This window comes from Candoia aspera, chromosome 2 (assembly GCF_035149785.1).
Source record: "Candoia aspera isolate rCanAsp1 chromosome 2, rCanAsp1.hap2, whole genome shotgun sequence".
Lineage (NCBI taxonomy): Eukaryota > Metazoa > Chordata > Lepidosauria > Squamata > Boidae > Candoia > Candoia aspera.
Genome location: NC_086154.1, coordinates 399,849 through 412,395, shown reverse-complemented (window position 1 = coordinate 412,395; position 12,547 = coordinate 399,849). Strand labels below are relative to the sequence as shown.

Sequence of the window (12,547 nt, the reverse complement as noted above, 5' to 3'; positions counted from 1 at the left end):
TTTCCACGGGATGCCTGGCAGCTGCTGTTCCCACTCATGGGGTCTCCGTGCAGTGGCTGGCCAGCTGCATCAGCTGGTGGCTCAGCAGCCGCACAACCCCAGAAAACTGCTTATGAGGCCATGGGGAAACATGGGGATGCCACCCGTGTGTCGCCAAGGACCAGTGATGGCTGCTTTTCCATGCTGCCAGCTTGCACGTGCTCAGCTGGCAGAGCATTGCACACCTAAGGCAGGCTGCCAGATTGGCTCTGGAAGGCAGTTTGTGTGCATGCACGCACACACAGGCGCACCCCGTGTTTATTGTACGCTCCAGGCCATGCTGACCCAGATCTGGGTGCAGCTGGCAGCCCTGGCCATCCCTCGTGAGGAGCAGAGCAGACATGCCTCTTTGCGCTCCCGGGGATCTTGATGAGATGCCCACGGAGCCTCCTTGGCACAGACACCAGGGCTTCTTCCCGGGAGGTCTTTGCATCCTCCCAGCCGAGCTAAGGGGCAGGACGGCATCCCGGGCACCGAGGCCTAGAAAAGGTACCTTTTGGATCTGCAAGGGGCTGGTCACTTTCTGCCAAGCCCCAGGGTGGTGCTTTCTGAAACGGCGTTGACCCCTGGCCTGTGCTAATCTTGCCGTGTTGGCAGGAAGGGCCTCTTTCTGTAACCCAGGGGAGCACCTGGCATTAGAGGGCTCCCTTCAAAGCAGGGAACGAAGAGTGAGATGATGCAGCGAAAATAACAGACCCACAAAAGGCAGCAAAATGAAAGATGATCTATTGAGCTGTTTCCATGTTTACTTGCAAAGCGTTCCAGCCGGGTCGCCTGCTTCAGCATCAGGGCACCCTCCCTGCTTTCTAAGAAGCCCCAACGGTTTGAACGTGCAGGTGCCCAAGAGAAAATTAAGTGTATTTATTCCTTAATTTCTCGCACACTGGAAGTGGGATCTGATGCTCACGTTCCCCCCCTTTTCCAGGGTTACAATTTTGCAGCGGGGGGGAAAAAATGGTCTTTAATACTGATTCCATTAAATAATATAATTAATTTATTTCTTTTATAAAAACAAAATAAAATATTCGGTTTCCTCTTTCTTCTTTGGACACTAAAGAAGAGACCAATTAATTTTGTGCAGGTTAAAGGGAGGATGGATGGGGGAGCAGAAGAGAGAAATGGGGGGGCATTCTTGGGCTATGTGCAAAAGGGCACAACTGCCCTCCTCCAGTTCATTTCCAAGCCTGCCGACAACTTCAAGGGAAGAGGCAAGTGTGAAGTTGACATTGGTGGGGCTGGAAAAGGCTGGATGAGGCTCAGGAGAAGCCTCTGCTATCTTGGGGGGGGGGGTCTCCATCAGCATGGAAGCAGCATGGAGGGAGAGAAGGAATGAAGCAGGAGGGGGTCCATCTGGGGAGGGGGGGTCAATCTTGTGGGGAATTCAGTAGAGGGAGGTCCAGCAGCACTTGGGTAGGGTGCTTGGGGGGGAGATGCCTTGGTGGGGGGGTTGGCAAGGTTCCCTGGATCTCTGTGCCTAATTCAACAGGATGATCTCTTCCCACCTCCTGGGCCTCTGGCTGATTCCCACCCCCCATGGTCCCCATTGCTTGGTGGGCACCAGGAAGGCCCTTCTTGGGTGAGGCCTGCCTGCCGCACAGGGGCTCCACTCTAGCCAAGGAAGCAGGCAGTCCCCACTTGAAAGCCGAAGCGCTGCCTGGGTGCGCCAAAGTCCACCACACGCACGTCCAGCAAGGGCAGGTGCTCCACTTGGGGAGTGTTGACCTCGAGGACCGTCTTTCCGGCCGCTCTCCGTGCCTGGGCAGGGAAGAGAAGGGGTCACTGCTGGGGGAGGGTGTGTGCCCCTCCCTAAGGGAAGCTGAGACCTACTTTCCACCCACTGTCCACCAGTCAGGAAGGTGGGAATGGGCAATGTGAGCCTCAGGGCCCCACTTGGGGGCAGCCCCTTCCTTCCTTCCTTCCACCACTGGGTGCGGATCCTGTCCCCGTCGCCCTGCAGTTCCTCCCTCTCCATCCATCCTGGTCCCCTCCCCGGGGCACTCACCGCACAGCTGTCCACCAGGGCCTTGACGTACGGACTGTTGTCGTAGCTCAGGTCCTCTCCGTTGGCACCCCGGAAGTGCAGGGCGTGTTGGTAGCCCCCTGCAGGGGGGTCAGGGCTGTGCCAGGCAGCTGAGTGCTGGCAGAGGTAGGTGAAGTTCTGCCGGGCAGAGGTGCTCAGCAGCCGCAGGAAAGAGAGCTGCACCACGCCCAGTGGGCGGCCCTCTGCATCCACATACGAAAACTGCGGAGGGACGGGGGTGGGGTAAGGCAGCTGCCCCACCCCCACTCCCCTTTGCTGAGAAAGCTCAGCCAAGCAGAGTGGGGGAGCCAAGCAGCCAGAACAGGGTGCCTCCGTGCAGTGGTCGGGTTTGACTGCTGGAGGATGGGCTGGATGGCCTTAGGAGTTCCATTTGGGGATCCTGCCACTCCACCATGGGGGTTCCTCTCAGCTCCTCCCTGCACGGATGCCTTCACGCAAGGCCCTGAACTAGGGAACCAAATTAACCCATTTTCTGGGTTGGTGTCCTACCCTGAATCATAGCTAACCGAATGGATTGCATTCACACAACCCACCAAGTTCCAAGGAAGGCAAAAGAGTAAAACTGCCCTCTGTGTTAACCCCTTCCAAGCCTGGCAAGTTTCACCAAGTCTGCTGTGAGGTTCTTCAAGGTAAAGTTTGGGGTGTTGTGTGAGGGCAGGGCAAGGACCGATCCATTGATGCCATTGCCACGATGGCCGGACCGATCCACTGATACCATTGTCACGATGGCCGACAGTCCCTCCCTTCAGCGTGAAAGGAAATCTTTCCTGGCGGAGAGCCCTGTTCCTCCCCTCCCCCAGAGCAAAACGGGAGCCCCCAGAAAACCCACATGGGCTCACCCCACACTGGCTCTGTGGTGAGCCACCCTTCCAGCCCAGGGAAGGGCCCACGCCAAGGCCCCTGGCCAGGAGACTCACCCGACGGCCCCGCTGGAACTGGCTGAACCAGCTTGGTGGCGTCTCCTCCTCCCAGGCAGCCAATGGCACCTGCCAAGGGAAATTCTCAGCGCCGTGCCTCGAAGGGCCAGCCTCCCGGGGAAAGATGCCAGGGTGGATTTGGGGGGTTGAGGAAATCCAGGGTCTTCCTTGAGCCAGGGGGAGCCTAAACAAGCTGCCCCTCCCCACCCCCCCGCCCCATGGCTTGGTTCTCCAACCCACAGAGAGAGTGGGCACATGGGAGCAGTGGTGCTGGCTGTGGCTGGCCCCAAAGATACACTCTCCCACGGGGCTTTCAGAAAGAATCTGGTGACCCCTCCAGAAGGGCCAGCTTAACATTTTGAGGACTGCAGCCTGCACTGTGTCAGGATTCACCCTCGTTTTCAAAAATTGCCCACCCCCAAATGGCGGAAATGGTGCCATCGGCTTTCAGCCAGCTGGGTTGGGGGCGCAGCAGGCCCCCTGCGATCCCCCAGCCATGCAGCCTCACCTCCCGAGCCTCCTGGCTGGGGAACACGCAGGTCTCGCCCCCCGCCGTGAAGTTGCAGTAGACCTTGAAGGAGTCGCGGGAACAGCCCTGATTAGGGTCAATCCAGTATTCGCCTGGGGAGGAGATGAAGGAGGTGACTCCCCGCCAAGCCTCTCAGGCACAGCCCCACACTCAAACGGCACAAAAGGCCCACTAGCAAACTCTTCCTCCCCCCCGAAAAACAAAAAAGGCGGGGTGCAGTTTGATGGTGAAGATGATCTGGGGTGTAAATATTCTCCCAGGACTTCACATTTGGCTTCCAAAGATAGACCCAGAAAAGGGTTTGCAGGGAGAACCCCTGGCAGGATCCCTGCATGGGGGAGGGGGCGAGAAGGGAATCTTCCTGCAGCAACCAGGATCCAAGGACCTGGGGCTGCCCCCTTGTGGGCCCTACTGGCGGGGGCTGCTGGGAGTTGTAGTTCCTTCAGCAGCCCCTATATCGGACAGAGGCACCAGCAGCTCTTCCTGGCAGCTGCAGTGCATCGCACGGGAGATTGGGATCAACGGGGCCCTCCCGGTGGCAAGCGCCCCACTGCCCCTCCACTAGGGCAGAGGCCTGGTGGTTCAGGTAGCGGGCCAGGGCAGCGCCCCAGGAGAGCCGAGCGGGCCTGGCCTCACCCACCATCTGGCAGTTTGGGCTGGCCCAGCCAAAGGTCCTGGCAGGTGCGGGCCGGGCTGTCCTTGGTGCCCAGCGGCTTCCGCATCTCCTCGATTTCCCGGCGTAGAGAGTCGAGGGAGCCGTAGATGTCCTCGATGCGCCAGGAGGCCGGCTGGCCTGCCCCGTCCGCCGCCAACTCCTCCTCCGGCACCAGCTGGCTGCCATCCACCGAGCGCCGGCTCTTCCTGGGACGCTGGATGGGCAGCGGCTGGATCGTCTCCCCCGGGGGACCCTGGCCGAGAGTGGGAGGGACCGCAGGCCTCAGCAGAGGAGGGCCAGGGGCAGGATAGTAGCCCTGGAGTTGGGGCCAGTGGTCCCCCCCCCAATTGAGGAAGGTGGGGCTGGGCTCTAGGAGGAAGGAGCAGACCCCACCACGCCACTCTGCTACATCCAGGAACGTCCCCTGAGAAAGGGGCCCCATTGCAGACCGAAGGCCCAGAACTCAGCCCCCCAAGTATCTTCTTTTATTTTTGTTTAAATAGGAAGTCTCTGGGTGGAGAAAGGTCCCCCTGAATCCTTGAGGAGCAGCTGCCAATCAAACTCAGCCGCGGCCAGAGGCGAACTGCATCGCTCCCGTCCTCCCCAGGTCTCCAGGACGCATCTCCGTTACTTTGGAAATCTGCTTGGAAAACTCCCCTTTAATTCACCTGGGAGGCTTCAGGTGTCAGAGGAAGGGGTTTTAGTTTAAAACAATGTATTGGAAATCCTTCCAATTTAAGACAGCATCTCAAGAAGTGTCTCCTGTCTCGAGGTAATGGAGGAGATGCTGCCCCAGGGCATCGCCTGTGCCCGGGCTCAGAAGCCAGGGGGGTCAGGGCTGGTAACTCAGGGGATGGGAGACCACCAGCAAATCCCAGGGGAGGGGGCTGGGCTGGGAAGTGAATATTCCCCAGAAGGCGGCAACTGCTTCTCCAACACCCCCAAAGAACGGCAGCGCCAGCAGGAGCCTGTCTGTTTTCACAGCACCTGGGGCGCAGAAGGGACCCGCTCCCTCAGCAAGGGTGGGGCTCCCCCTCCTCCTGTGTTGCAGCCACAGCCACCAGCTCAGGTGTGGTCCTCACATCCCTGGGAACGTAACGCTCGGGGGACCCTCAACACGGGAAGAGGGAAGGGGCTGGGCGGGGCTGGGAAAGCAGAAGAGGAGGAAGGCGCCCTCGGCGGCCCTGGGGCTCCCCAGCAGCAGGACAGGTGGCCTCCTTCTCGGGGCGATTTCATGGAGCCCACAGTGCCTCATACCCCCCACCCAAAGACTAACCAGGGCCAGCTCTGGCTGCCTCCTAAGCCCAGGCGAGTCGGCCAGATGCTTCACCTGCCTTTCTTTCATCAAACAGGCTAAGGAGGGTTGCTCTGGGAAGGGAGGTCCTGTCCTGCATGGTTTCCCCCAAAGGGCAGAACGCAACACCTCAGGTGCAGCAGCCGACCCGTGGGGTTGCGGGCTTGGAGGCTTTAAAGACAGCGGCTCTCGCGGAAGGTTTACCTGCACAGGCACGTTTCCCAACCTGAGATGTGCGGACTCCCAGAACTCTTAGTGGTGGCCATATTGGCTGGGGAATTCTGGGAGTGGAAGTCCGCACATCTCAAAGTGGCCAGGCTGGGACATAATTCTATGATACTGTGACCTTCGCTGTGGCCTCTGAGGCCCCTCCACCCTTGGAGGATTTAACACTGCCTTTGCAAAATAAAAGGCGTGTTGTCATTTTTGTCGGTTGTTAGAATGTCAGGAAGTAAAAACTGGCCTGTCCAGGAGAGACAAGGCAATTGAAGACTGTTTGGGCACCTATTAAGTCCCACGTCTAGAAACTGCATTTAATTTAACAAAAGTTTTATTTTGCATCTATAAGACACCTCTGCCTCTTTTGAGGAAAAAATGGAATGGTTCAGCTAATCCAAACACACCCTTGGTTCACATAATGTGACAAAGGTTATTTCACGCATCAAGTTTCTTTTGGAAGGCTGTTTTTATCATTATTATTATTATTATTATTATTATTATTATTATTATTATATGCCAACGATTTGGAAACTAGCCAGAAGCTAGCTCCTCCTGTGTTTTGACAAGAATTATAACTTCAGGAGTTTGGGAATCTGGACTGTGTGGCCTAGTTTGTAACGTTAATTTTCCCATTCCCACAACTTGCAAAGCTTGCTTAGGGTTAACTGTATTTGCGGGCACAAAGCAGGTTGGGCAAAGCCAGCCTTTTGGCTAGATTCGAGTTTTATATATTGCCGAACCCAGAAAATAATAACCAACTTGCGAGTATGGCGCGAACCAAGTCAAAACCTTCGGCCACAATTAATTCTCGGCCTCTAAAGTGCTGCCGGGGGGGGGTTTTAAGACAGGTGCAGGGCGTCCAATCGTTGGCATTGTTATTGCTACTTTTGTATTTTACAAACCTGGTGCATTTTAGGAAACTGAATTTTTCAGGCAGCTTTTCAAAAATCGGGAGGAAGGGACTGAAAATGAAGAACTGCGTCTCCAAATCTTGTCCCACCAGGGCCGGCCTTTCCTGGTCTCCTTGGCCAGGGGAGAAACCGAGGCAGGGTGGAGAGAGGCTTGGGTCTTACCGGGTTCCCAGGGGGGCCAGGGACGCCCCGCTGTCCTTTGGGTCCCGCTTCACCCTGGAACCAAAAGCCAAGAGGTCAGTCCTCGAGGAGAGACTTTCCTCTTTTCTCCCCGCTGCTCCCCCACCCCGGCGAAACACTCACCGTGGCTCCTTTGGTGCCCTGGGGACCAGGGGGACCCTGGAAAAGAAGGAGAGGAATTGGGGTGCGGTCCAGGAGGATGTAACAGGGCTGGGGGGGTCAGGTGCTACTCACAGGAAGTCCAGGAGGTCCTGCGGGGCCAAGAGGGCCGGTCGGTCCAGGAATTCCCTGCAGGGAGAAAGCAAGGCAAGAAAGGTCAGACTGGTCCCCGCGCCCAGCACCCCCCCAGCACCCCCTCCCCCCCTGCACTTACGGACTCTCCCTTAGGCCCCTTGCTGCCTGAGGGGCCGGGGGTGCCCGGGTCCCCCTTCTCCCCTTGCTCCCCTGCCGGTCCGATCAAGCCGATGAGGCCTGGGTGGCCCTGCGGAGAGACAAAGGGGTGGTCAGCAAGCAGAGGGCCCCCTCACCTGCCTCGAAAGCTGCTCGCCTGGGGCAAGCGCGAAACCCAGCCCCCCTGCCCCCCCACCTTCTCTCCTTTGGGTCCGGTCTCCCCCTTCAGCCCAGGCAGTCCAGGAGGGCCCTGCAGGAAGAGACAACACAAGGCAGCATGAGCACCTCCCATGGCCATCAGCCCCACCCTTGGTCTCCCCCAAAAGGGTGGCTACTCACCACAGGTCCTGGAGGCCCTGCCTGGCCCGTGGCCCCGGGCTTGCCTTGGGCCCCCTGGAAGAGACCGAAGACCAAGACTTAACATGAGCCCCTCTGCAGGGAGGGCACACCCGTCTCCCCCCCGACAAGCAGGAACTGGGGCTGCCTGCCACCCTCCAGGAACTCTGACCCCCCCCTCCATGGGCCCATAACTCGGAAGGGGCTCCATTTCACACGCCCCAGACACCCCTTTTTGTGAGAAGGCCCTTGACCTACCCAGCCTCCTGCCCCAGTTCTACCCCATCATGAGCCAGACCCCCGTCCCCCCAGGAACCAGCATCTGGCGCCACTTCCTCACCACGGATCCAGGGACGCCTCTCAAGCCATCCGTTCCAGGTTTCCCAGGAGTCCCCTGGGGTCCCATGGGCCCGGTTTTGCCAGGGGGCCCAGGAGCACCTGATTCCCCCTGGAGAGGAGAGGGGAGAGTTAGGGTGGAACAGCACTCAGACAAAGGGAAGCCAATCTGCTCTGTGCTGAAAGCACCTGTTAGGGTTGGCTTAGCTTTTTCTAGCTCTGGGGGCTGGACTAGATGACCTCCAAGGTCCCTTCCCACTCTCGCACCCAGTGATGTTGTGAATCCTGGGTGAGCCCACTCAGGAGGCGCAACTGGGCACTTGGGGCAGGTGTCGCCTTCAGCCTCTGGGCTGGCCAGGGAAGGACCAACAACGCCATAGCTGAGAGTGCCAACCTGGCCTGGGCGGCCCCCGAAAAACACTTTTCTACTTCCAGAGAGCAGCTCTCGCCGGCTGCCTCCGCGAGGCCCCCGTGCTCAGACCCAACGGGAGGACAGCAGCAGAGGCTCATGCCCAGCAGCCCCACTGCCCCCTTTGCAGAAGCCGGCCCCGGCCCCCTTCACGCTCCCCCATCTGCCCCCTTCCTTTTCTCCCAGAAAATGATCCTTCCAGCAGGGAATGAAGCGCTGGGGGGAAGAGGGGAGTCTGGAGCTTCAGCTGTCCATCTGGAAGGCCCAGCCCAGCCCCGCTCTCGCTGTGGGGCACGGGGACCCCTGGGCTCCCCCCCGCCATGCTCAGAGGCAGCCCCACTCACCTTCTTGCCCTTCACCCCCTCCCGTCCCTCGGGGCCAGGGGCTCCAGCAGGGCCCTGCAGGGAGGAAAGAGAAGAGGCCGGGCTGAGCTGGGTTGGGGGTCTCTGCCCCTCTGGCATGGTGGGGCTGGGCAGAAACAGGTGCCAGGGAGCATCTCTTGAGGCAGCCCAAAGCTCATTGGCTGCGTCCGCACACCAGGGACCCCGTTCTTCCAGCCTGTCGTTTTAATCTAGAGTCTCCCTCGAGAAGAGCTTGGCCCCTGCAGCCAAAGGGTTGGGGGGCGGAAGGGGCATGGAGTGGCAGAAGGGCCGCCACGCAGAAGAGGGAGGCAGGACAGAACCAGGGCCTTGAAACTACCAGGATATGAGGTCAAGCTGGTGCTCCGGAGGAACTTGACCGGGTGAGTTGTCGGCCGGTGGAACAGCTGTCCACAGGACGTAGGGAGTCTCTCCTTCTGGCTCCCTTCCAGCTGCAATCTGCCAGAAATGCTCTAGTGTATCCTGCCTTGAGCAGGGGGCAGGACTAGATGACCTCTTATGACCCTACAATCCTAGCATGCTTGGCAACCATATGGAAGGGGTCCTTGCCTTTTCTCAACTTCCCTGTTTATGCCTCAGCTGTGGGGCTTCCTGGTAGCCTCCTGGTCCAAGTAGTGGTTGGGACCCACCCTCCTAGTTTTCCCAGTTTTTTGGCCACTTCTAGGCAGTTTTCCCTGCAAGAGTTCAGAAGTGCTGTGTCCAGGAGGAAGACTAGTTATATTATCACCAAGTTACATCCTTTGGGGTCTCTGCTTTTAACCTTCTACTTGAGTAAGGAAAGAAAACTTTATATATTTAGACCAGTGTTTCTCAAGCTCAGTGACTTTAAAATGTGCGGACTTCAACTCCCAGAATTCTGCAGCCAGCCATGCTGACTGAGGATGGGACTGTGACCATGCTGGCTGGGGAATTCTGGGAGTTGAAGTCCGCACATCTTAAAGTCTCTGAGCTTGAGAAACACTGATTTAGACAATGGCATTTATTCTACGCCTGGCTAGAAAAACTGACCCGTTTCAACAAAGGCTGCATTCCTTGATGATCTGGAGATTCAGCCTTTGTGGCTGCCTTCACACAACCCATCACACTTGTCCGAAATGGGCTTTGATCGTTTGTGGTTCAGCATGTTGTAGGAACCCAGACGTGGCCCTGGCTTGTAGCTCGAACCTGGCAGTCACCTTAAGGGAGCGTGGCATTTATTGCATTGGGCACCGTGTCTGACCTGGACATGGCTCCTGTGCGGAATGAACTCAGCCGGGGTCTGGTCAAAAAATTCAAGGTGGTGGACTCAAACCTCCGCCTTTTCTCTGCTGTCTTGACCGTACCCTGCAGAGACCTCTGCGCTTAGATCCCGGAGGAGAAGCAGTCCCTGAGTCTGGATTTCGGCAGCCGTCTTTTGCCAGGTGCCTTGGACGGAGCCTGGGCTGGGCCTAGCGCCTCTTCTGGGGAGAGGGAGCATCTTCCCCCTGCCCCACGACTCCCAGGCCCAGGCCACTGTGGGTGCAAAGCGGGAGGGGGAGCATCCCCTGCCCTTCCCAACGAGGTGGGCCCAGAGTCCCCAACTTACCCTCTTCCCGAGAGGCCCAGGAGAACCACCCTCACCGGTTGGGCCTGGAGACCCCTGAAAAGGGAGGAGAGGAGGTCAGGGGTGCATGAAGCCTCCCTGGAGCTTTGGGGCCCAGGCAGGAGGCACGTGGGGCTAGAGCAGGGGCCACAGGGGCAGGCATCCTCCACTCCCGGCCAGGGAAGGCTGGAAAGCAGGCAGGGGTCTTCAACGGGCAGGCCGGCCCCACCCAGCCACATCTGGGCGAGGTCCCATTGCCCCCTGGGGGGCTCACCGCCTCTCCAGGTTCACCATCTTCTCCTTGCTCGCCTTTGGCTCCGTCTTGGCCCTGTGGGGAGAGGCACATGGGTATGCTTGTCTTTTGGCCTTAGCAGGGGGCAGGCTCAGAGGGACGGCCCGGCCAAGAGAGGAGGGTCATACTCACCCGGGGTCCGATTCCCCCAGGGGGTCCGGGGTCTCCAGGGAAACCGACTGGGCCCTGGCACCGAGAGAAAAGTCAAGGATCAAGGGGATCCTGCTTCTATTTCTCCCCCCCCCCGAAATATTTAATTCAGCACATAATTACCTTTTTGCCTCATCTAACCCCTAGGTGCCTCCCCTCCAATGCCAGGCCTACGGAGGTATTTTTCCAACACGTGGATAAAACAGGCCACATCAGCTTTATCCTGCAATAAGCTTTCCAGCTTTCCCCAACCCTGAACTACAAATCCCATCTCTATCAGGTTCTGAGGTTACTGGGGCTGGTAGTCTACTGGACCCTAAAGTGGGGGGGGGCTGCCCCTCGCACACCAAGACCTTCCTCCCACCCCTCCCTCTCATTTCTGCCGGGCTCACTTACAGGATTCCCCTTGGGCCCATCATCTCCAGGGGGGCCTTTCCCTCCAGGGGGGCCAGTCACACCAGCGGTTCCAGCTTCCCCTTTCTCTCCTTGTTCGCCCCGTGGGCCCTGAGAAGAGAGACAGGGCTATTAGAATTGGTGCACCAAGGTGGAACCCCCAGATGCAGGGGAAGTATACCCCTCAACACTCAGGAGAGCAACTTTCATGAAGGACTTGGGGGCCTTTGACAGAGGAGGTAGAAAAAGGGGTGCTCGGACGCAGCAAAGTTCCTCTCCTTGACTGGGGGGTGGCAGCCAGGCGGCAGCCAGGGAGGAGTTCCAGCGTCTGGGGAAAGCGGCACTTGGAGGAAGACCTTCAACCGTGACATGCAAGAGGGCGTGCGAAGAGGGTGTGAGAAGCCTGCCTGCTCCATGCAGGGCCGAGGCCTCCGGGTTTTGCAGCACAAGCCGTGCTCTTGCGCCAAGGGCAGGACAAGGGCAGAGAGGCCGGGGCACAGAGCAGGCACAGCGGAAGGATCAATCGTGGGGCAGAAGAAGGAGACGCACCTTCAGGCCTGGCTCTCCGGGAACTCCGGGTCCACCCTGCTCTCCCGGCTCACCCTGGGACAGAGAAGCGAGGTTAGCAGATCCGGTCCAAAGGATCCAGACCCAAAGAAACCCTCATTTGGTTCTGCCTTTATGTTCCGCCTCCCGACTCTCAGAAGTCCCAGGAGGCGGGTGGCCGCAAACAACAGTTTGGGCCCCAGTGCCCAACGGTCCCAACAAAGCACCCGATACAAGGAAAAGCCATCTTTGGCCATGAAATGGCCCTCCAGGCAGGTTGGGCTACCACGGCGCAGATTGGGGGTGACGGGAGCGATGGTCCAGCCCAGCTGGGCGACACAAAGGCTACGGCAGCCGATCCGTCTGTGATAACAGATCTCAACGTCCCCGGGGAGAAGAGGAGGTCTGTGCAGAAATCACCGGCAGGAGAGCCGCAGGGACTGTGGCCAAGATCCACCTCTCATCCAGGGGCCCCACACCTCCTGCCCGCCCCCTGGAAAGGCCCTGCCTCTGGGCCTCCCCCAGCGACCTTCTGGACAGCCTTCCGCCCAGTGCCCCCTGCTTACCTTTTGTCCCGGGGGACCCAAGTTTCCAATCCCTCCTGGGGAGCCTTGTGGACCCTGCGGGAAAAGGAGAGCCAACAAGGCTTAGCCCTGGACATCCATGAAGCAGAGAAATCCATCAAGCGGAGAAGAGAGCGAGCGTTGCACTCACATCAGCTCCAGAGGGCCCAGCCGGGCCTCGTGGTCCTGGGGGCCCCGGAGGTCCCTGCGGGGAAAAGTCTTATTAGCGCCCACATCTCTCTTCTTGGCAACAAAACTGGGCAGATGCAACGGTTGCAAAACAGACCGATGGAGGGCGGGGTCTGGAAGACATTTCCCTTGAGAGAGGGAGGTGGCACTTACCAGGGGTCCGCCGTCCCCGGTCTCCCCCTTCTCCCCGGCCGGTCCGGGCAGCCCCTGTCAAGAG

The 12,547-nt window shown here is 58.8% G+C and overlaps 2 protein-coding genes across 3 annotated transcripts in view; both read right to left on the bottom strand.

The window, feature by feature from the left end:
* Positions 1-12,547, bottom strand: part of RXRB (retinoid X receptor beta) — a 64,646-nt gene that overhangs the window by 2,064 nt on the left and 50,035 nt on the right. The gene's annotated exons all lie outside the window — the stretch shown is intronic.
* COL11A2 (collagen type XI alpha 2 chain) overlaps positions 1,586-12,547 on the bottom strand; it is a 43,837-nt gene continuing 32,875 nt past the window's right edge. Inside the window, exons 48-67 of the mRNA XM_063296722.1 lie at positions 12,484-12,537; positions 12,293-12,346; positions 12,145-12,198; positions 11,582-11,635; positions 11,036-11,143; positions 10,622-10,675; positions 10,472-10,525; positions 10,201-10,254; positions 8,601-8,654; positions 7,852-7,959; positions 7,515-7,568; positions 7,372-7,425; positions 7,159-7,266; positions 7,020-7,073; positions 6,909-6,944; positions 6,768-6,821; positions 4,167-4,434; positions 3,506-3,618; positions 2,042-2,281; positions 1,586-1,794 (exon numbers count right to left, since the gene is read on the bottom strand). Of these exons, the coding sequence (XP_063152792.1) occupies positions 1,648-1,794; positions 2,042-2,281; positions 3,506-3,618; positions 4,167-4,434; positions 6,768-6,821; positions 6,909-6,944; positions 7,020-7,073; positions 7,159-7,266; positions 7,372-7,425; positions 7,515-7,568; positions 7,852-7,959; positions 8,601-8,654; positions 10,201-10,254; positions 10,472-10,525; positions 10,622-10,675; positions 11,036-11,143; positions 11,582-11,635; positions 12,145-12,198; positions 12,293-12,346; positions 12,484-12,537 (1,776 nt within the window). The 3' untranslated portion in view covers positions 1,586-1,647. The remainder of the gene's footprint in view (positions 1,795-2,041; positions 2,282-3,505; positions 3,619-4,166; positions 4,435-6,767; positions 6,822-6,908; positions 6,945-7,019; positions 7,074-7,158; positions 7,267-7,371; positions 7,426-7,514; positions 7,569-7,851; positions 7,960-8,600; positions 8,655-10,200; positions 10,255-10,471; positions 10,526-10,621; positions 10,676-11,035; positions 11,144-11,581; positions 11,636-12,144; positions 12,199-12,292; positions 12,347-12,483; positions 12,538-12,547) is intronic.